The sequence below is a fragment of the Rhincodon typus genome, chromosome 28 (genome assembly GCF_021869965.1).
Source record: "Rhincodon typus isolate 14 chromosome 28, sRhiTyp1.1, whole genome shotgun sequence".
NCBI lineage: Eukaryota > Metazoa > Chordata > Chondrichthyes > Orectolobiformes > Rhincodontidae > Rhincodon > Rhincodon typus.
This window is the reverse complement of record NC_063359.1, coordinates 1,389,645-1,413,932: the sequence shown is the minus strand read 5'-3', so window position 1 is coordinate 1,413,932 and position 24,288 is coordinate 1,389,645. Positions and strand designations below refer to the sequence as shown.

The 24,288-nt window shown below is 45.8% G+C and overlaps 2 protein-coding genes across 2 annotated transcripts in view; one reads left to right on the top strand and one right to left on the bottom strand.

Moving 5' to 3' along the window:
- LOC109937976 (UDP-N-acetylglucosamine pyrophosphorylase 1, like 1) overlaps positions 1-24,288 on the top strand; it is a 318,016-nt gene that overhangs the window by 246,161 nt on the left and 47,567 nt on the right. The gene's annotated exons all lie outside the window — the stretch shown is intronic.
- ajm1 (apical junction component 1 homolog) lies at positions 17,075-20,089 on the bottom strand. Its single transcript, XM_048613664.1, has one exon. It carries the CDS (start codon positions 20,087-20,089, stop codon positions 17,075-17,077), a length of 3,015 nt encoding a protein of 1,004 aa, XP_048469621.1.

The window sequence follows — 24,288 nt, the reverse complement described above, 5'->3', positions numbered from 1 at the left end:
GACCAATACACACTCAGGGACACACTGTCAGACCAACACACACTCAGAGATACACTGTTGATGAATGTACATTTATTGTGGACACACCGACAGACCAACACACACACTTGTACACACATTGGGAGAACAGTACACACAGCCAGGGACACACTGACAAACTAAGACACACTCACAGACACAGTGACAGACCAATACACACTCTCAGACATACACAGTTATGCACAATAGGAAACCATTACACAAACACAGATAAACTGACAGACTGACACACACTCAGAGACAGACAGAGACAACCGTACAAACAAACATTCACAAACACACTGCCTGGAAAATACACACTCAGAGATGCACTGACAAATCAATACACACTCAGGGTTACAATGATAGACCAGTACACACTCAGATACACACTGGCATGCTATTTCACATTCAGAAGTGCAACAATAAAACACTTACAGACATTATGAATTTTATGGGCATATTCAACAACATATGAATGTCATGTATGACAATGTGAATACTGGGAATGACTACAACTTGGCAACCCCATACATCCCTTCACCCATCTACAAACACACATATGAATCACACACAAACATACACAACCATACAGACACCTTTTTATTAAAAGTAGATGAACCTGTTATATATTAACTTAAATCTTTGCAAACTAATATATGACGATTGTTAACTCTAAGTAAAGATTCTTTCTATTGAGAAGGATGCCCCCCAGTAGAAGGATGCATGATCCATAGCTAACTGAAAAAGTTTAGAATGGATTCACATTTAGGGAAAGCTCATACAATGCTGCAAAGATTAATAGTCAGCCAGAAGAACAGGAATGTTCCAGAAACCAGCAAAGAATGACTGAACATCCTGATCCTTTCCGATTTCCCAAAGGATAAATAGGACATTGAGAAAATTAGCAGAAAATGTATAAACAAAGAGTAAAAGCTGCTTGAAGTATATAACAAGGAAGAGAGTTATCAAAGACGCAGTGAGAGACAAATACACAGTCACAAACACACTGACAAACATACTCGCAGACACAGTTGACAGATCAATACACAGTCACAGACATTCTGACAGACCAATACACCATCAGATACACACTGACAGGCAAATACATACTGACAGGTCAATACTCTCACACATCGCACTGACAGATCAATACCCAGACATACCGAGAGACACACTGAGAGAACAATACACACTGATAGACCCAGTGACAGATCAATATATTGTCAGATCACACTGACTGACACACACACACAATACATACTCACAGACACACTGAAGAATAATTAACCACTTAAAGACACAATGACAGACCAAGGCGCACTCTCTGACACACTGACAGACCAATACACACTCAAAGATCAAGTGACAGACTTCACTGACACACAGATATACAGTGACAAAACAATACACACACACACAAACAATGACAGACCAAGATGCACTCAAAAACACTCTGGTAGCACAAAACACACTCATTGGTACACTGACAGACTGATACACACTCTGAGACACACTGACATCTAACTGCACAGTGATAGACCAATACACACTCACAGTCACACTAGATCTTTCCAAGATGGTGGCGGTGGAGTAGGCAATGTTTGGGCTCCTGAGCCCAGGCCTCGTCTGCTCCTTTTCCCATCCACTTTTCTCTTTATTTTTGTTTTCCTTTCTACCTTTCCATCAGTGGCGGCGTTAGGAGGGAGAGCCAGGAGCCATCTGGACATTTCTTTTGTTTTTGTTTCTGTTTCCTTAATTTCTGTATTCTAAGATGGCACCGGAGAGAGGTGATTCTTTACACTTTTCACTGTATCCCTGTACTCGGGTACATGTGACAATAAAATTCTCTCCACCACCCCACAACTTGCCCACAGACATACTGACTGTCCAAGACACAATTGTATTTATCCATTAACAGGATGAGGGCATCACTGGATAGACCAGCACTTATTGCCCATCCCTAATTGCCAGAGTCAATTAAGGCAGTTAAGAGTCAACCATATTGTGGGTCTGGAGTCACATGTAGACCAGACCAGGTAAGATGGCAGTTTCCTTCCCAAAAGGGCATTAGTGAACCAGATGGGGTTTTTTTCTGACAATCGACAAAAGTTTCACAATCAACTTTAGACTCTCAATTCCTGGTTTTTATTGAATTCAAATTCCACTATCTGCCATGGTGGGATTCAAACCCAGGTCCCCAAAACATTACCTGAGGCACTGGTTTAACAGTCCAGCGATAATACCACTAGGCCCTAGCCTCCCCATTTACACATTGATAGACCAATACGCACTTTTAGACACAGTGACAGACCAATACATACTCAGATCACATTCACAGATATCAAAGTTATCAAAATAATATTGGTTCCTTGGAGTATGAGATTCAGGAATTAATAAAGGGGAAACAAAGAAATGGCAGAAACTTTGAACAAATGCTTTAAATCTGTCTAGACATTGGAAGATACAAAAAACATTCCAGGAATAGTAGAAAATCAAGAATCAAAATGTACAGGGGAACTTAAACCAAATACTATCATTTCAGAAAGCCACTGAGAAATGTAGTGAAACTGAGTGCTGACAGGTCCCCTGGATCTGGGAACATACAAACAGGAATAGGCTGTTAAGCCACTTGAGCCTGTTCCACCATTCAGTGAGATTATGGCTGATGTGTGGCCTATCCCCATATACTTGCCCTTGGCCTGTATCCCTTAATATCTTTGCTTAGCAAAAATTTATTCCATCTCAGATTTAAAATGAACAATTGATCCAACATCCACTGCCATTTGTGGAAGAGAGTTCCAAACCTCTATCACCCTGTGTGTCATAGAATCCCTACAGTGTGGAAACAGGCCCTTCGGCTCAACAAGTCCACACTGACCCTCAGAGCATCCCACCCAGATCCAATCTTCTATAACCCACCTAACCTACATATCCCTGAACACTATGGGCAATTTAGCATGGCCAATCCACCAGCTTGCACATCTTTGGACTGTAGGAGGAAACAGGACCACCCGGAGGAAGCCCATGCAGACACGGGGAGAATGTGCAAACTCCACAGTCGGCCGAGGCTGGAGACAGTCGCCTGAGGTACCTGTGGCAATGGTGACAATGAGCTCCCTCGTGAAATTTTCTGATAGCAAAACAGGAACCTAGATATGCACCTGTGGTGTATGGAGTTTATGGGATTCCTAGGGATCATTTGGTAGAAATATTAGATAAGGAATTGTTCAGAAAAGTCAGCCAGAGAATAAAAGAGGAAATGATGCTATAGATGGCAGGAACACTTATTCTGGTGCATTGCAGTAACTGGGTGTTTGTCTATGGCTGTGTGTGTAGAAGTTCTTCCTACAATCTCTCCTGAACAGTCTGGCCCTAATTATCAGACTGCACCCCTAGTTCTAGAATTTCCAACCAGTGGTAATAGTTCATCTTGATCCTGTCTCCTACTGTTCCTTGAAGACTTCAGTCAGATCACTCCTTGATGTTCTAAATTCTAGAGAAAACGGGCCTAATTTGTATAACCGCTCCTCATAGTTTAAACCCTGAAGCTCAGGTATCATTCTTGTAAACCTACACTGTACTCCCACCAAAGCCAATCTATCCTTCCTAAGGTATGGTACCCAGATTATTCAGCATTCCAGTATTCCAAATGGCATCTAACCAGGGTGTTGTATCACTGCAACATAACCTCTGTCCTTACACTTCAGTCCTCTTGATATAAAGGCCAGCATTTCACACTTTCTTGATCATTTTCTGCATCTGTTCATGACATTTTAAAGAACAATGCTTCTAAACCCCCAAGTCTCTTTGGACATCCACTGTATTGAACTTCATACCATCTAGAAAATACCCTGATCTATGGTGTTTCAGTCCAAATTGGAAAACCTCGCACTTGCTTACATTGAACTCCATCTGCCACGGTTTTGCCCATTCACTTAGTCTATCAGTATTCCTTTGTAATTTAATGCTATCATCTACACTGTCTACGCTGCAGCTTAACTTTGTGCCATCAGCAAATTTGGACATTAGACTTTTTGCGCCATTATCCAAGTTGTTAATAATGTGAATAATTGAGGCCCTAACACAGATCCACTGGTCTCATCCTTCCAATTGTCTCTACTTTCTGTTGCCTGTCACTCAACTAATTTCAATAATTTTCCCTCAATTCTGTAGGGTTTTACCTTCGTAAACAGTCTCTTTTGTGTGCCTTTATTAATTGCCTTCTGGAAGTCCAAATAAACAATATGCATAGACATGTTCCTGTCCACTACCTTAGTCACTACTTCCAAAAATACAAAGAGCTTTGTCATGCATGACCTGCCTGTCATAAATCCATGCTGGTTCTCCCTGAAATTGTTAACTGAAATTGTTTGAGAGGTTCAGTTACCTCCATCCTTGACCTGCATTATAGACTTCCAACAATTTCCTCACCAAGATATTAGACTAACTGATCTGTAATTCCCTCGTTTTTCTCTTTCACCCTCCTTAAACAGCAGAGTGACGTGCAATTCTCCAGTGCAGAGAAACGACTCCTGTATTGTCGGGTTATAGTTAGGGCGTCGACAATGTACTCCCCTACTTCCTTTATCACCCACGGATAGAAACTGCCAGTTCTTGGGGGGTTTGTCACTCTTTAATTCCTCATCGTCAATGTTTTACATACATTAATTTTATTCAGTCCCTGTCCCTGATCCACTATTAATTTTCTCAGGCCTTCTGGCAAGTTGTCCTCCTTTACTGATGTAAATGCTGAGGTAAGGTAATTTTCCAACGTGTCTGCATTTCTCCATAGTCATTGATAATATTCCCACTACCAGTCTTTAGTGGGCCAACCTGCTTTCCTGTTATGTAACTATAAAATTTCTTTTTTATGGATTCTGATATTTCTTGCAAGCTTCCTTTCATCATCACTTCTAGTAGATATTATCAGCTGCGTTGTGGCCCTTTGCTGGTTTTTGTTCCTTTCCAATTCAGCAGGATCTGTGCTGTTAATTTTGCAGTTTTGTAAGCCCTTTCTTTTAGTTTTATGCTGTCTCTTATCTTGTTAATTGTCCATGGCTATTTTTTCTGTGAAACGGAGCTTTTCCCTCTTGGGGGTATAAACTGGTTTTGTTTTGTATTACATGTTTCTTTAAACATCCTCCAATGTTCTTCAGTTGTTTTATCCATGAGGAAATTTTCCCAGTTTACTGTGGACAGTCTCTGTCTCATCTTGTTAAAGTTGGCCTGACCCAAATCTAAAACTCTAGTAGCTAATTCATGGTTTTCTCTTTCAAACACCTTGAACTCGATTATGTTATGATGACTATTTGGTGAATGTTTATGCACAATTAGGTTACTAATTAAATATGACTTATTACCATATACAAAATTGCTTGTCCCCTTGTTGCATCCAGGATATATTGCCGCAGGAAACTATCCTGGACACACCCCAGAAATTCACTACTTTTCTGACAGGCTCTTGTCTGCCTCTCCCAATCTATACTAAAGTTAAAGTTTCCTTTTAATGCCACTCTTTCTTTGTTGCATACTTGACTAATTTCAGTGTTTATACAATTGAGCACTTCAGAGCTGCTACCAGGAGCATGTACACAACACCTGTTACAATTTTAGATCCTTTACTGTTCCTCAGTTCCATCCATACAGTCTCCATTGAATACTTTCCCCTCATTATATCCTTCTTCATCATTTATGGAATTTTGTTTCTGATCAGTAAGTCTACTCCGCCTCCTTTGCCATTTCCCTGTCTGTCCTGTAAACCTTACAATCTGGTATATTTAGTTCCCAACCTCGACCTTCCTGCAGCTATATCTCAGCAATGGCTACTATATTGTAGTCTCCAATTTGCATTTGTGCATGCACCTCATTGAATGTAATCCTTATACTCTGTGCATTCATCTATATAACTCTTACTTGGGTCATACAATGTAATCTGTCTCTCAGTACTGATGCTGCAGTCACGTGTTTTCGTCTCTGTCTTCCAATTTAATCAATACATTTCTTCTAATTTGTGAATACTTGCCATTACCTGAAGTAGGATTCCTGACTTTTTTTTTTACTTGATTTTGAAACTGTACTGACTCCCCCTAGACTTTTCCGCACTCCCCCCAACCCCCCATTTACTAGTTTAAAGGTCTTTGTGACCACCCTATTTAGCCTTTCTGGGAGGACATTGGTCCCAATTCATTGCTGGTGGAGCCTATCCCAGTAGCACCGTTCGTTCCTGTCCCAATAGCAATGCCGGTGCCCCAACAAATGGAACCCTTCCTTCTCACACTGCTCCTTTATCAGCACATTAACTTCCTTAATTTTCTTATCTCTATGCCAATTTCCACATGGCTTAGGTAACAATCCAGTGATTATAACCCTTGAGGTACTGTTCTTTAATTTTGTTCCTAATTCTCCATATTTTCCAACAGGGTCTCTTGCCTATATTATTGGTCCCAACATGGACCACAATAACTGGGTTCCTGCCATTTCTCCATTCCAATATCCTTTTATGTTGGCTTGAGATGTCACTTACCTTGGCACCAGGCAGGAAACACACTATGCAGGACTCTCGATCCTGCTAACAAAGGATGCTGTCTGTATCCCTAATTACAGAATCTCCTACTACTAACACTATTCTGTTTGCTCTCCCTGCTTGAATGGCCTCCTGTACCATGGTGGTTAGTTTGCCCTTCCTTCTGACTGTCCTTGTCCTTATCCACACAGGGAGCACACACCTCATACCTGTCAGATAAGGTCAAGAGTTGAGGCTCCTTCATTGCTAAATTCAGGAACCCACTACCTGCCACACCCTCCCATCCCTGACCACCGGCCAAATTTGAAGTACTTAACCTACAGGGTGTGACTGCCTCCTGAAATACAATATCCAGGTAACTCTCCTCCTCCCTGAGGTGTTGCAAGGTTTGAAGTTCAGACTCCAAACTTTGAGTCAGAGCTCCTCAAGCTACGAACATTTAGCACTGATGCAGTCACTATGAAGCACAATGGGGTCCACCAGCTCCCACATCGTACACGTGATGGGTCTGTACGCTAGAGTCAAGGGGCCAAATGGCGTACTCATGTTCCCATTCCTTATGTCATCTGCACATGTGCGCACACACAAGATATGCAGATTTATAGCATTTGTAGCATTTTTAAAGTGCCTTTTACAATGTAAACCTTTCCAAGGCACTTTGTAAAAATGTTCAACCAAAACAGTCTCTGAGCCAGCTATAGGCAATATAACAAAGAACAAAAGAGAAGTACGGCACAGGAACAGGCCCTTTGGCCCTCCAAGCTTGTGCCGATCATCATGCCCTGACTAAACTAAAAAAACTAACCTTATGCCCTTATTCGGTCCACATCCCACTATTCCCTCCCTATTCATGTAACCATCCAGATACCTCTTAAATGTCACAATGTGCCTGCTTCCACCACCACCTCCTCTGGCAGTGCATTCCAGGCTCCTACTACTCTCTGCGTGAAAACTTTTCCTTGCACATCTCCCTTAAACTTTTGCCCTCTCACCTTGAACCCGTGTCCCCTTGTAACTGAAACTTCAACCCTGGGAAAAAGCCTCTGACTATCCATGAACTATATGAGAACTAAATGAGGCCACATTCTTAAGGGGATTGACAGGAGAGGATAGTTCCCCTCATGGGAGAATCTAAGATCAGAGGGCATAGTCTCAGAATAAATTGAAGACCAAGAGGAAGAGGCATTCATCCTCTGAAAGGGTTCTGAGTCTTTGCCACAAACAGCAGAGGGGATTGCTGAGGACGAGATAGAAGTCAAGAGATAGACAGGCATAACAAGAGTTCCCAAGCATAGGACCAGGCGGTTGAAGTCATGGTCACCAATAGCAGAGTGATTAAAATTGATGATGCCCAACAGGCCAGAATTAGAGGACTGGGGTTGTGGGGGGATGGGTCAAATGTGTGGCTGGAGGAATTTCCAGACACGGGGAGAAATGAGGCCTTGGATCAATTGAAAAACGTTAATGAGAATTTTAAAATTAAAATGTAAATTAAAACCTAAACTGAGAGCTAATGTTGCTTAATGAGCACGTAGGTGATTGGTAAGCCAGACTGGTGTGAGTTGATACATGGACAATAAAGATTTTCAGGAACCAAGTTCACAGAGGGTAGAACATGGGAGAGAAGGCAGGAGAATGTTGGAATAGTGGAGTCTGGAGGTAAGAATGGCAGGGATGAGCGTTTCAGCAGCAGGGGTGGGGGCAGATGTTACAGAGGTGGACACTGGTGCCCAGATTACGGAGGGTCTGGTTCAACCTCAGAAAACATCCAAGGAGAGGGAATGAGTTGGAGACTAGGGAAGGGAGCACGGACCTAAAACAAAGGCTTTGGTCTTTCCAAAATTGAATTGGAGGCAGCTCACATTCCCACACAGAGAGACACATGCAAAATGTAAGGGATCACACCATTTGGGACTATAAACCAAAATGGAAGTTGGATTATAGTACTGAAGTACAAGGAGAGCTTTTTATACCTTCAAAATCAAGTGCTACGTAATGTTGAACAGTGCAATATACTGTTCCCAAACAGATTCCCCAGATTCATTTTCTAAGGGGCCTATGGTCACTTTGATCTCTCTGTTCCATTTTATGTATTTAAAGAAGCTCTTCTTGTCAGTTGTTATATTCCTAACTAGTTTGGCCTCCTGTTTTACTTCCTCTGTCTTTATGATATTTTTGATCCATCTTAGTTGGATTCTGAAGTTATCTCAATCTTCGATTGTATCACTGACTTTGGCGTCCATATTACCTTTTCCTTTCTACTTAGTCTTTAACTTCTTTGATTATGCAGAGTTGGTTTATCTTTCTCGTAGAACCTTTCCTGCTTGTTGGGATGCATTTTTGCTGAGAGTCACAATTTCCTCCTTAAATGCCTACAGTTTCTTACTACTGTCATTCCGGATAATTTATCCACCCAGTTCACTTTGGATAAGTCTATCCCCATTTCATTGTAATGCCCTTTATTTAAGTTAAACACAGTTGTTTCTGACCCAAGTTTCTCACTCTTGAATGGAATATTAAATTCTATTATGTTATGATCACTACTTCCTGTGGAATCTTTTACTTTGAGGTCATTTATTAAACCTGCCTCATTACCCATTACCAGATTCAGGAATGCCTGTTCTCTGGTTGGTTCCATGACACATAGCTCTACGAAACTATATGCAGTCTATGAATTCAATGTCATAGCTACTCCGTTGAATTTCATTATTCCAACCAATGTGAAGATTAAAGTCACCCCAAAAATACTTCTCTATTCTTTTTACATTTGTTGATTTATAGCCTTTTCCACAGAGTGGCTACTATTTGGGGGTCTGTATAACTACTACTACCAAGATCTTTTTGTTTGCACCTCTTCACAAATGCTGTATGTCATCTGAGCCTGGATCGTCTCTCACAACTGTTCTCACTTCATCTTTTATTAACAGTGCTACCCCACCACCTTTTCCATCTCTCCTTTCTCTCCGAAAGGCCAAATATCCCTGAATGATGAACTCCCAGTTTTGATCTCCTCTGAACCATGTTTCCGTGACGACTGTGAGATTGAATTCATTTACCACAATTTCCACCATCAGTTTGTCTACCTTACTCCGAATGCTTTGTGCATTAAGATACAAAGCCTTTAAGCGTGTCCTATTATCGAGTTTCCCTACACTTTTATGTTTCCTTGGTAAAAAGAGTCAATGACACATTCTGACCCTTCCTTTTATTTGCTGGTAACAATCAGCCCCATCAATAACCTGCAATCCGTCCTTCTCCTTTACCTTTGATTTTCTAATTTTCCATACAACTGAACCACTATTTAGCTTAAAGTCCTAACCACAGCACTAGTTATGCATTTCGCCAGGTGTCTGGTCCCAGCCTGATTCCACTGGAACAGCTCTCTCCTTACCTAGTACCAATGCCAGTGTTCCATGAATTTTAATCCATTTCCCCCACACCAATCTTTAAGCCATGCGTTTATCACTTTAATCTTGTTAATCCTGTGCCAATTAGCTCATGGCTCAGGCAGTAATCTGGAGATTATTACCTTTTGATTCTGCTTTTTAGTTTAGCCCCTAGCTGCTCATATTCCCTCAGCAGAACCTTTTTCCTCATTTTACTATTATACTGATACCTATGTGGACCACAACAACTGGATCTTTCCCCTCCCACTCCAAGTTCCTCAGCAGCCCAGATGGGCTGTATCCAGGCACCAGGCAGGCAACACAACTTTTGGGAGTCTTGATCCTGGCTAGAGAACAGTATCTATTCCCCTGATTACACTATCCCCGATTACAACTACATTTCTCTTTTCTCCCTGGCTTGAATGGCTCCCTGTACCTCAGTGCTACGATTAGTTTGCTCATCCTCCCTACAGCCCCACTGTTCACCACACAGGGAGTGAGAATCTCAAACCTGTTAGACAAGTTCAAAGCCTGAGGCTTCTTCAGCACTACCTCCTAGATCCCGCTACCTACCTCACTCATGGTCACACCCTCCTGTCCCTGACCACTGACGAAATTAAGGGGCATGACTTCCTCCTGAAACACAGCATTCAGGGAACTCTCCCCCTCCTTTTTTATTTCAAAAATATACTTTATTCATAAAAGAAATCTTTGTATATCTACATCGAGACAGAAGCAGTTTGGTTCTGCACAGTTGCATGTCAAGTAAACACAAAAAATTGGAGTTTGACTATACACAAAACCAAAGACCTCTCTTACACATACACAACTAATATTTACATATATTTGACACACTAGAAGGGTCCAATAACTGAACGGACCTCCATTTACCTTCAGCAGGAAGACCTCAGACCGTGGACTTTCCCCACTGCACCTTGGTGACAGCTGTCCCTAGCTTTAGTGTGTCCCTCAGCACATAGTCCTGGACCTTGGAATGTGCAAATCTGCATCAAGGTAACTCTCCCCCTCCCTGGTAGGTCGCAGTGTTCTAAGCTCAGACTCCACTTATCAACTCCAAGCCAGAGTTCCTCAAGTGACCAACACTTGTTACAAATGTGGTCATTATGAACCACAATGGGGTCCACCAGCTCCCACATCATGCAGGTACCATACATCGCCTGGTCTGGCATCTCTATTTTGTTTATTTAACTCTTAGTTTGTTTTGTTTTTTAAATTTTTCTGTTGGTCTTTTAGTTTTAACCTGTAAAATATTTCTTCTATTTGCCTTTAATCTGAAAACAACTTACAATAGGTAGTCAAGTTAGCAGCTAGTACCAACCAGTGAACTTATGGTTTTCCTCTGATGTCACTGTTTGTGTTCAGCCCCTGATCCTGGGCTTTGATTTATCCTGTTTAAAAAAAACCTTGCAAACTATGAGCCAAAGAAAGCAAGAAAATGCACCTCTTCCCCTTTGCACTGAACTCCCACACTGCTTCCAACATCCCTGAACTACATACTTACTAGGGCTGTCTCTCACTCTGGATCTGAACTCTCCTTCCTGACCATGCAAAGTTTACTGATGAAGGGGTACAGTTTAAGTTGCATAAACTAGAAATCCTTTCTTTTCACTGCTCTTGATAAAGTTACAATCAACAGAATGAGTTTTACTGTTCAGGAGTGAATTGCTTTTGTCCCGAATAGCAGTTAATCAGGTAAGTAGGTCATCTTGGTGATCAAATTTGATTTTATACATATTTTTTGGGATGGCTTGTTAAATGGGGGGTGGGGGCTTGATTATTGGCACACGCTTCCCAGATAAGTTATGACAATAGGTCATCCTAGATATCCAGATACACACAGGCACATTAACACAGGTTAGTGCATATAAACACACACTTATTCAAACACAGAGTCCCATCCAATGTGGATATTCACTCAGACACGTACGCAAGCATACTCACACGGCTATATGTAGACAGACAGTTACAGAAACATACAGACTCTAATAATTATGTATTTGCATAAAGGGTACTATCCTACAGTAGTTTTGCTATTAAACAACATCCTAAGATCTTGAGTTCAATTCCTAATACGACGGTTTTAGCTGTTTATGAAATTAATTAAAATCTGAAGCTAAACTGTTGGTTGCACTAAGAGTAACCATAAAACTGTCATCAATTGTTGTAAAATCTCATCTGATTCACCAATGACTTTTAGGGAAGAAATCTGTATTCCTTTTTCAATCTGGCCTACGTGTGACTCCAGACCCAAAGCAATGTGGTTGACTCTTAACTGCCACTTGGAATGGCCCTGAGCAAGAGTAAGGGCAACTGACAATAGGTAACAAGTGATGCTCATGTCCCAAGGTCAGATACAAGGTGACTCATCAAGTGTCCTTCAACAGCACCTTCCAAACCCACAATTTCTACCATCTAGATGAGATTTAGGCAGCAGACCTCAGCAAACACTATCCTTAAATAACTCTTTGCAAGTCGCTGTTCCTTCAGTATCACTCAGTCAAAATCCTGGAATTCTCTCTCTAACAGCATTGAGGGACTAAACCCGAGATACTGCAGCAGTTCAAGAGGCAGCTCGCCTCTCCTAGCAATGTCTCATGAGTAATTTCTTCTTAAAAATCCAGACACACTATGTGAGAGAAACACACTTACAGAGAGACTTATGGATAGACAAATGATCACATGCAGCTTATTTTCTCAAACATACACACATATACAGTCAAACCCATGCACACTCCATTAAAACCAGTTCCATACATGGAAATATATAGAGAAGAACACATGAACAACTGTACAGAATCGAAAACAACACACAGTGAGCAACTGAACCTGAAGTATTAGTTTTTTAATCACTGCTGTCATGACAACTACAAATTACGGTCATCCTGGAAGTTGTGATATAAAGAAACAAAGCAGCCATAATCAGGAGCAGAACCAGAATAGAATCAAGAACCTGGCTAGGACCAGGACTAGGACCAGGACTGGGATCATGAGGAGGAGTAGTCCCAAAAGTAAAGCCAGAACTAGAATCAGATCATGACCAGGACCAGAATCAGGACTGGACTGCTTCGCACAGATCAATGGAAGATTGTAATTCACAAATCAGTCTCCGCCATCCACCAGGTGTCCTCCTTCATCCCTGACATCACAGAATCACATTGTATCCTGGATCACCGGCTGATTTAATCAGGATCACCAGCTAAATGGATCACTAGCTAATTCAACTGTGATCACTGGCTGATTTAACTAGCTTGCTGGCTAATTTAACCAGGATCACCAGTTGATTAAACTGGGATTATTGACTGATTTAACTAGATCACTGAGTGACTTAACAGGCTACTGGCTGATTAATCCATCACTATTTATCCAGGATCACCGGCAAAATTTAACCAGGTTCACTGGCAGATTTAACTGGGGTCACTGGCAGATTTCACTGGAATCATTTCCAAGTCTCTAACCCGTACATCGAGACCATGCTGTGGAAGTCCGAAGAGAGAATAAAAGCAGTCGAGTCCAGTTATGGTTCTGGTTGGTTCAGCAACTCTCGCCAGGTGTGCAGTGTATAGACCGGGTCATTGGAATCCAGAGTCAACATTCTCTGTCACTTTAAAATACTGTACAGACCATGGATACGACAGAACAATAACATCCCATACACAGCTGAAAAGTAAGTAGAAATTGAGAGAAAGGATGATGGGGGATGTAGACCAGGTAAGGTAGAGGAGGAGGAGAAGAAGGTGGAGGGGTGGGGCGGAATGGGAAGGTGAGAAGGTTTGAGTGAGAGGGTCTGGAACTGAAGTGAGGGCAGAGGAAGATGATGCAAGGAGAAACTGATGGAGTGATGAAACAGGAGCAGAGTATGAGGGAAAGGCAAAAGGAAATGAGAGAGGAGGTGAGGGAGAGGGCAGGGATCAGAAGGCAAGGAGGGAACAGGAGGTTCATGGAGGGCTAGAACAGCAGGGGATGGAGCATGGAAAATCATCTGAGACCATGAGACATTGACTGTCCGCACTCGGTGTGGGTTGGAGGGACAGGGCTGCTCAGATTCACTGCAGATACTGGGACAAATAATTCAACCCTGTCTCATAAAGAAAAGCTCCTCTGATGCTGCCTGGCCTACTGTGTTCCTCCAGCTCCACACTGTGTTATCTCTGACTCCAGCATTGGCAGTTCTTGCCACCTCATAAAGAAAAGGGGCAGGGAAACACAGCAGAAGGCTGCAGACCTGGCGAGGAGCAGGCCTCACCACTTTCCAGGCGAGCTCTGTGGCACATTCTGCTGCCCCACCAGGCACGAGTGGCAGGCTGAGATAGTGGCCTTACAGGAGAGGAAGGGGGAGATGTTCAGAGCCAAGGGTGGGGTGGGGATGGCTGGGTGTGTCTCAGCAGGACACAATTCCTAATGCTGGGCTCCTCGAACGGGCATCTGCCCGTGCCCTTGATCATTTGACCACCAGCTAGCACACTGCTGCCAAACAGTTTGCCGATCATGTTCTCTATTGACTGAGACCAGCCTGACCACTGGCTGAATGCCAGCAAAGGCCCGAGAGCAGGACTAGGCTCCAAAAAACTCTTAGTTACCCTCTTAAGGACCTCAATTGATAGGGTAGGAGGGCAGGGTACTATCCTTCACTCTGCAGACCCCATCAGGGAAAGCATAGTGACCCAACTTGTCACCCTCCCACCTAATTAAACACGTACCCACCACCAAACTCACCAGAGAATAGGCCGTTACATTCTCCATTCATGTCCAGGACCAGGAGCCACACTGTTGGAGATACTGTCTTTTAAACAAGGGTTAAACCAAATGCCCTTTTCCCCCCCTCAGGATATAAACTGAAAGTAAAGCAACCTCTACACTGTCCCCATCAAAAACTCCTAGGACAGGGACAGCATGGGATTAGATAGAGTGTAAAGCCTCCTCTACTGTTTTAAACTGAAAGTAAAACCTCCTCTACACTACCCCCATCAAACACTGATTAGAAATAACAATTGTTAAAATCATATTATTTTTGTCTGAATGTGGAAAGAGTGTGTGATCCACTGTCATAGTGTGTGAGTGTGTTACCCGCAGTCCCAGTGTGTGAGCCACTGTCCGAGTATGTGAAGCAACAGTGTGCAATGAACTGTCAGTGTGTAAAGTGTGTAACCCGCAGTCTCAGTGAAATGTCAGTGTGTGAATCACTGTGCCAGGCTGTGAAGTCAAATTGTGTGATTCATAGTCCCAAATGATATGTAACACACAGTTCTAGTGTGTGAAACGACAGTGTGTCACACACTGTCCCACTTTGTAAAATGACAATGTGTGGTCCACAGAGTTTTTTTTATTTTCTATTCATTTGTGGGATGTGGGCATCACTGGCTGGCCAGCATTTATTGTCCGTCCCAAGCTGCCCTTGAGAAGGTGGCGGTGAGCTGCCTTCTTGAACCGCTGCAGTCCACCTGCTGTGGATTGGCGCACAGTGCCTTTAGGCAGGGCATTCCAAGATTTTTGACCCAGCAACAGTGAAGGAACAGCGATATATTTCCAAGTCAGGATGGTGAATGGCTTGGAGGGGAATTTGGAGGTGGTGGTGTTACCAATATGTCTGCTGCCCCTGTCCTTCTAGATGGAAGTGGTCCTGGGTTTGGAAGGTGCTGCCTGAGGATTATTGGTGAATTTCTGCAGTGCATCTTGTAGATAGTACACACTGGTGCTACTGCGCGTCGGTGGTGGAGGGAGTGGATGTTTGTGGATGTAGTGCCAATCAAACGGGCTGCTTTGTCCTGGATGGTGTCAAGCTTCTTGAGTTTTGTTGGCGCTGCACTCATCCAGGCAAGTGGTGAGTATTCCATTGCACTCCTGCCTTGTGCCTTGCATATGGTAGACAGGCTTTGGGGGACTCAGGAGGTGAGTTACTCGTCGCAGTATGAAATAAATGGTCCTAGTGTGAGAAATGTGAATGTGAGTGCGTCCAAACCACTGTTCCAGTGTGTGAAATGATAGTGTACACCCACTATCTCACATTGGGAAATGTCAGTGCATGACTCACTGTCCAAGTCTGTGGCCACTGTCTCAGTGTGTGAAATGACAGTGTTTGACCTACTGTTCCAGTTTGTACGTAAACAGTATGGCTAAGTGTTCACTCCTGGCTTCCATTAAATTCCAAAGACAGCCCTCCATTCACAGGGGCACTGGGAAATGCTGTGGGTCAAGAAACCTGCCTGAATTTTCCTGTCCTAATCCACGGCAATGAAATTAATTGTTGCTCCCCTTTCAGATTGTAACACAGTGAGCTTACGGTTACATTCCCTGACTGGGGTGTTGGAGGGACATATGTGTTGCTGCCTTCCTGTTCTAGCTTTGGCAAGTCTTTTTGTCAATGTGTGGCTAAGACCACTGTAGGAAATATCTTCCCACTTTCCCACCTCTTGGCAGCACTCAGCAATGTCTGATCTAACAGCCTACGAAGCCCATGGCCTTCTCCCCAAACTCCATTCTCAGTCTCTGCTGCCCCTACCACGGCTCACGATTGTGATTGCGTTGTTGAGGAACAGAAAGTGGCCATAATGGACACATTATGACCGTAATAACTCGCTCCACAAAAGATACCCTGAATCCTCCTTCCCTTTGCAGTGACAGCTTTATCGGTCTTAAGTTGAAAGCCACCACTTGCCTCTGGGCCTCACACAAACCCACCCCCATTTCGACTTGACTGGAACTTTGCCTGCTCCTCAGAAAGACAGGAACTCACTCTGACATTTGAAAACAGTGGATCAGGAGCGAAACAGAAGGTTCGCAGCAACTGGGAGAGGTTGGTACAGCCACGGCAGCGAAAGCCCAGTATTCTCGCGTTTTACAGCTTTCCCATCCCCAGGAACTCAAGTTTCCCAGACCTTTCAAATAAAAACATCCTGGTTATAAACACACGTGGCAGTTTCTCTCCATGGCCTCTGTTGCTCTGCTAGGCCCAGTTGGAGTTAGAGGGTGGCAAGGCTGTGTGGGGAGGGGAGTGAGGGGGGTGGGGTGCGCATGAGAAAGCCCACCCTGGGAATTGGCCTTCTCCCTTTCAGATCACACCCAGCTCCTTGGCAGAGAGTCCTTGTATAAAATACAATATCTACAAAGATATTAAACAGGAGCTGCCTCACATCATGTCCTCCAGCAGATTGGGTTTGCGAACCCACTCGAGAGTCAGTGGCTCAGAGGCGGCCATGATCATACACATGAACTGTTTGCCCGTTCTCTTGTCAATGGGGTAAATGGTGGTGGGGGTAAATCTCTTATTGTTCTCCACAAACTCACAGAGATCCTGATAGATTTGGGGGTATTCATGTCGCAGGAAAACTCCTCGGATACGGAGCTCCCGCTGGACATTGATGAAGCATACCTCTCGCGCCCTGCGGCCTGCTTCATCCTCCTGTGCAATGTCACTGGTCCCTGGCGGCGGTGTCAGGATGAGGGTCTCCATCTCGTCGTCGGCCCTGAGCGTCTTGCCCTTCTTCTCGGGGCTGCTGGAGGCCAGCGCTATCTTGGCGAACCTGCGGACTGTTGGTGTCTGGAGCCGGGGAGACGGGTTCTCAGGCACCTTCTGGCCCAGGGCAATCGACACGTTCAGCAGGAAGCACTCGTCTGGGTCGTAGAGGTGGGCGGCCTCCTGGATCTCCCTCAGGTACTCGCCCAGCGGTTCGGCGTAGCCGTCCAGCTCCCGCAGTGACAGGTAGGTGGGGGCCAGCAGCAGGCTCTCCAGGCCATACTGCAGGAAGTTGTCGGCCGAGCCTGGGTTGGGAAAGCCCTGGAACAGGACCCCCTTGCCCCGGGACAGGTAGCCCATCCTGGCGATGCGGGAGAAGGCCTTGTGGGCCGCCTGGTTCTCGCGGCAGCTTCTGAGTACCCGCTTGCACGTGCTGCTGACCCGGCCGTAGACACAGGCCTCCTTGTGCATCTCCCAGTCGTCCTTGCGGCAGTTCCGTGAGCAGTAGTATGTGTAGCAGCTGTGGCACGACTTGAAGTAAAGCCTCGCGTTGAACAGGGTTTCCGTCAAGCCACACTTGAGGTTTGAGCACATCATGGTGTCCACGTCATCTGAGGCGCCACGCTCTTGGGGAGGCCCGTTGCAAGGACTTGGGTAACTGGGGCTCCGCGACAGGCCCAGGCCCAGGCCCAGGCCAAGGCCATGGGGCTCAGGGCCTGGGCCTAACATCCCTGGTTGGGCCTTGGCCTTTTGCGGCTCTCTGGTGTGCACCAGCACAGTCCTCACGCCGCGGTCGCCAGACAGGTCCTCAGCTGCGATCAGCCTCCTCAGCTGGTCGACCAGAGCATCTGAGTCGCTGGGTTTGGCGGCTGGGGCCTTGCAGGTGTCGATCACCAGGTCGGCCAGCACATCGTCCAGCTGCTGCTGCTTCCCAGGCCGGTGAGGGCAACCTCCCCCTCCCCCTCCACCTCCACCAGCCGCCGACGACGACGCGGGGCCCAGCCCCGGCTCCAGGTTACACGAAAGCAGGTCATTGAAGGAGGCACTGAGGCCATTGCCGCCATCCAAGGCCTGCTGTCGGCTCGGTTCGGGTCTACCACGGGCCTGTGCTGGCCCATTAGCCCGCAGCTCATTGTCAGTGATGGTGATCTCGGGGGTGATGTACCAGGCCCTCCCCTGGCCTCCCCTGCTCCCGTCCCCCTGGAGTTTGTCAGCCAGCGAGCTCTCGGACAGAGACAGCGCCGCATAGCGCTGAGGGGACCGCGACAGGTTGACCACGGTGGGCCGGCGCCTGGACTCGGCTGAGCGGCCGGGCCTCTCCTGAAGGGGCAGGGTCTCGTAGCTGCGGCAGTCGGTGGCTGGGAACTCGGCCCTGTGCCGGCTCGGAGACAGGATATTATCCCAGGACTTGGAGTAGTAACGGGACTCTGAGCCCAGTCTGTGCTGGTCGATGCCGTAGTAGGAGCCATGAGGAGAGAGGGTGCCCGCTCTGCCCTCCCAGTAAGGAGGGCATGGAGATACGTAACCCTGGTGGGCATGGGCAGCTCGGTACGTGCCCCACCAGTCATGGTAATGCATTGGTGAAGTGTAGCGATGCTGTGAGGGCCTCGCTCGCTCCTCGGTGCAGTAGATATTGGGCTGTGGCCCTGGACGGGACTGCCTCCTGGGTTCAGGGTAAGGCTGCTGACTGAAAGCTGGCACTGTCTGGACCAGCTGTGGGATCCCCCTCCTGCCCTCGTCCTGGTGGTAGTACCGGTGTGGGGAGCAGTTGTTGTGAGCGGTGAGCGTCCAGTAATCGCCGCTGAATGACTCGCTTGGAGAGTGAGTCCTTGCTGCCCGTCGGTTAGCTGGGACGGTCAAACTGCGTCCGGGTTGGCCATGCCAGCTGCCCACGGTGCTCTGCTTCTGCGGGGTCTTCCACGTCCTCAAGGAGGGGGTCATCACCGGGTCCTCGGGTTTCATGTCGACACGGTACCGCACATGAGCCCCTGCTCCAGGCTTGGCACCTTGGCCTTCCTCGTAGCCCTCGCCGCTCTCACTCACAAACAGAGGGGAGTACAGGCTGGCATCACCTCGCTGGGGCTGCAGCTTGATGGGGTGCACCTCGTTGATCCTGGTCCTGGCCGGGTGAGGCAGATCTCTCCTTGGTGAGGCTTCCGTCCTCTTGTGGGAATCCCTGTGTCCCCGCAGTGCCTCACGGCCCCTGCGGGACAGCTCAGGAGAGCCCACCTCCACGGGCACAGGCCGGTAGGTGGTCTTCACCCTGGGGGCACTCTTGGATCTGCCTCTCTTCTTGGTCTCGGGTCTGAAGGCCTCCCTGGGCTCCCCCGAGTGGGCACACAGCCGGTTGGCAACGATTTCGGGAGCTGAGGAGCGGTGGTAAACCTGCCTTCCCAGTGAGTCCCAGGCTGGCTCGGGACTGGTGGGCTGTCGATCAGCTCGCCCGGATGAGTACTCCTCCATGGGCGCTCCAGAGTCTGCCTGTCCGTCTAGTGACTGCAGGAAGTCGAAGCTTCGACACTGTCGCTTGTGAACGTAGTGCTGGCTGTCCTGTGCAGAGGAGCTGAGCTTAGAGGCATCACACTTGCGCTGGGCCTTATAGACTTTGGGCTCGCCTGGCATTGGGCTGACTTTAATCTCTCGATACACGGTAGATACCAGTATGTCCGGTGGGTCTGTCCGTGTCATCTTAAAGGAGCTGTAATCTTTGCTGAATTTCCTCAGACCCTTTCACGATGAATCTACCCTGCAACAGAAACAATTAAAATTTGGGTTTTAAGTCGCTGCTTCTGGTATTGGTTCTTAGCTTTCCTGCTATGTGTGACACACTTGCAGTTTATCAGTCCTGAGATTCCCATTGGAGTAGTGTGTTTGGAACACTGTACGTGTGGAACACAGAAAGTCAGAGCAGGAATAGGCCATTCGGGCCTTTGAGCCTGCTCCACCATTCAATATTGACCATGGCTGATCGTCCAGCTCAGTTCCCTGTTCCCGCTTTCCCCCCATGCCCTTTAATCCCTTTAGCCCCCAGAACTATATATAACTCCCCAGTCATTGGGAACAAAATTTCTGAGTTTACCCTATCTAGTTCTGTTAGAATTTTGTCGGTTTCTATTATTTGCACCTCATTTTTTTGAACTTCAGCGAGTATCATCCCAGCTGATCCAGTCTCTCTTCCTACATCAATCCTGCCATACAGGGAATCAGTCTGGTAAACTTCGTTGCTCTCCCTCTTTAGGCAGAGCATCCCTCCTCAGACAAGGAGACCAGTGTGTACGCACTATTTCAGGTGTGGTCTCACCAAGGCCCTGTACAATTGCAGCACATTTATCCACATTATATTTCATCTGCCATGCACTTGCCCACTCACTCAACGTGTTCAAATTACATTGAAGCATCTGTGGATCCTTCTCACAGCTCACCCTCCCACCCAGCTTGTGTTTGTCTGCAAATTTTAGTTCCCTCATCTAAATCATTAACACAGATTGTCAATAGCTGCGGTCCAAACACTGATCCTGTGGTACCCTACAGTCACTGGCTGCCACTCAGAGAAAGACCCATTTATTCCTACTCATTGTTTCCTGTCTGCCATATTAGTGCACCATCCCAATCTCATCCACTATAATATTCATGTTAATCTCTTATGTGGGACCTTATTGAAAGCCTTCTGAAAGTCCAAGTAAACCACATCCACTGGTTCCCCCTCATCAGCTCTGCTAGTTACATCCTCAACATACTCCAGTAGATTTGTTGAGCATGATTTCCCTAATGTAAATCCTTGCAGGCTCTGTCCGATCCTGTCACTGTTTCCCGAATGCTCTGCTATTAAACATTTTTGATGGCCTGTAGCAGTTTCCTCACTACTGAAGTCAGGCCAACCAGTCTAAAATTCACTGTTTTTTCTCCCTCTGTAAATAGTGACGTTACATTAGCTACCCTCTAATCCATTGGAACTGTTCCAAAGCCTACAGAATCTTGAAGTATGACCACCAAAGCATCCACTATTTCATGGGCCATTTCCTTAAGCATTCTGGGATGCCTTCAAATGGTCCATCTCTGACAATTGTCTTCCTGCCCTTGTCTTCCATATATCCATTTCTAGGGTTGGATTATTGACCGATCTCAGATATAAGCCCAGGCTCATAAAGCCAATCTGACAGTGATTTCTCATACTCTGCTTACTGTAAGGACTCCATTTGAACCACTCAGTTTCCATGTGTCCATCATACCTGTTCTGATGTTATCACTTTATCCACAAACATGGATCCTCTACACCAAAGCTGATAGGGTTTGTGTCTGTGCCCATTTCCCACATCCTCACTTTCACTCCTTCTCCTCCTCCTTCTTGGAATCATATCAGAGTTCCTCTTGGGTTCACCTTCCTTCCCAGCAATATCCATATTTCAATGGATTATCCTCCACCATTTCCCATCACATCCAGCACAACGGCATGACCAAACAAATCAACTCCTCTCCTCCCCTGTCAGCATTCCTTCGGTGACATCCTCTTCTTTCTGCATAGCCTCCCCTCTTGCCATGGCACCTTCTATTGAAAGTAAAGTAGATGCGATCCCTGCCCTTTCATTCCTCCCTTGGCACTGCCTAAAGCCCCTAATACCCATTCCAGGTGAAGCAGAAATCTTGTTGTACTGGTTACAATCTAGTCTGCAGTATTCACGGCTCACAATGCGATCCTCTACATCCAGTAGACAAAGCACAGACTGGGTGACCACTTTGTAGAATACGTCCAATCAGGACACAAGCAAAACCCCCTAAGCTTCCTCTCGTTGGTCATTGTAATTCTCCACTTAGTTCCCATTTTGAGCTCTGTCCTTGGCCTCCTACAGTTTCCCAACAAAGTTTCAAGCAAACGTGAGACACAGCACCTCTTCTCTGAGCGGGTACTTCACTGAACTCAACACTGAGTTCAATAAGTGATGTAAGATTAGAACCTCTGCCCATTGGATTTCAGTTCTGGTTTTCTTTTATTTCTTAACATCTGGATTACTGCTTTCCTGCCATTCACTCCTCCCCCTTTATTATACACAAATTTTCTTTCGTTACATGTCCCATTCCCACTTCTTTTGCCCTTTCACTACCATCCTGTTTTGCCATTTCATCTGTCCTGTCTTCTACCTGATCAGAGAGCTGTATTTTTGTCTTTTTGTGCTCCTCCCTGTATGATCCTGAACCTGGCCGACATCTGCTGTGAAGTCACAGACTTGAAGCATTAACTCTTTCTCTCTGCCCCTGCCAATGTTGCAAGATTTGCTGGGGGAACTCCAGTACTTGCTGTTTGCATTTCAGTCTCCGTTATCAAGTTCACCAGGACATGGAGACACAGCAAACACCAATAGGTTACACAAAGTTTCTCCAAATGAGAGACAGAGAGAGCAAGATCCAGAATAATCAGAACTAATTCATCACCAGCCCATTAACAACTGAGGTATACAGCCAATGATTATCAGGATAAACCAATATTTCCAACAGTGAGACTGAATCAGGAGGTTCAGCTCTGCATTCGGTACAGACTCTGCTTGCTGAGCCCAGACACCAGTCACCATTCATCCACAAGAGAGATGGATCAAGTACACCTGGGTTCATATATCTTAGCTGTGTTTAATAAACTAATTCCACTGTCCTGCTCTCTCCCCGTAGCCCTGAATGAATCCCAAACAAATCCAAATGCCCCACTCTTCCCATAGCCCCATATTAATCTCAGACTAATCCCACTTTCCCACTCTCTCCCCATAGCCCTGTATAGATCTCAAACTAACCCATTTCCCATTCTCTCCTCATGGGCTCATATCAATCCCAAAGTACTTCACTGCTCCATTCTCTCCTCACAACCCTATATCTGGGTGTGGGTGAGGCTATGATTGAGGGATGATGGTGGAAGTTGAGCTGAGGGAGAGGTACACATGCGGAGTGAGGTGTAGGGGAGGAATGACGGTGACTGTTAAGAATAGGCCATTCTGGATTTAGAGATAACACAGCGTGGAGCTGGAGGAGCACAGCGGGCCATGCAGCATCAGACAAAAGAAGTGGGAATGGGACATGTAACAAAAGAAAATATGTGTATGAAAAAAAGGGGAGGAGTGAATGGCAGGAAGGCAGTAATCCAGATATTAAGAAATAAAAGAAAACAAGAACTGAAATCCAATGGGCAGAGGTTCTAATCTTACATCACTTATTGAACTCAGTGTTGAGTTCAGTGAAGTACCCACTCAGAGAAGAGGTGCTGTGCCTCAAGTTTGATTGAAACTTTGTTGGGAAACTGTAGGAGGCCAAGGACAGAGAGCTCAAAGTGGGAACAACGTGGAGAACTACAATGAACGACAAGAGGAAGTTCAGGGTTTTGCTTGTGTCCTGAGTGGACATATTCTACAAAGTGGTCTGATGCTGCCTGGCCCGCTGTGCTCCTCCAGCTCGACATTGTGTTATCTCTGACTCCAGCATCAGCAGTTCTTATTATCCCATTCTAATCTAACTCATTTTGGAGAACCGCGGGACATGGTCTCAGGGTAAGGAGCTGGCCATTTAGGACTGGGATGGAGACGAATTTCTTCATTCAGACGGTGGTGAATCTTTGGAATTATTTATCCCAGAGAGCAGTAGAGATTCCAGTCATTGAGTCCATTCATTGAGATTGTTAGCTCCTACAGATTAAAATCATCAGTGGTTATGGGAACAATGCAGGAAAATGGTGTTGAAGTAGAGAATGAGCCATGAAGCTGAACTGGAGTCACCACATAAACACAGTGACTACAAGAGCAGGCCAGAAGCTAGGAATACTGCAGTGAGTAACTCACCTCCTGACTCCCCAAAGCCTGTCCACCACCTACCAGCCACAAGTCAGGAATGTGATGGAATACTCCCCACTTGCC

Bases quoted from the DNA above. Each gene is read 5' to 3' on its own strand.
- ajm1 (XM_048613664.1), bottom strand. From the start codon at position 20,089: ATGACACGGACAGACCCACCGGACATACTGGTATCTACCGTGTATCGA.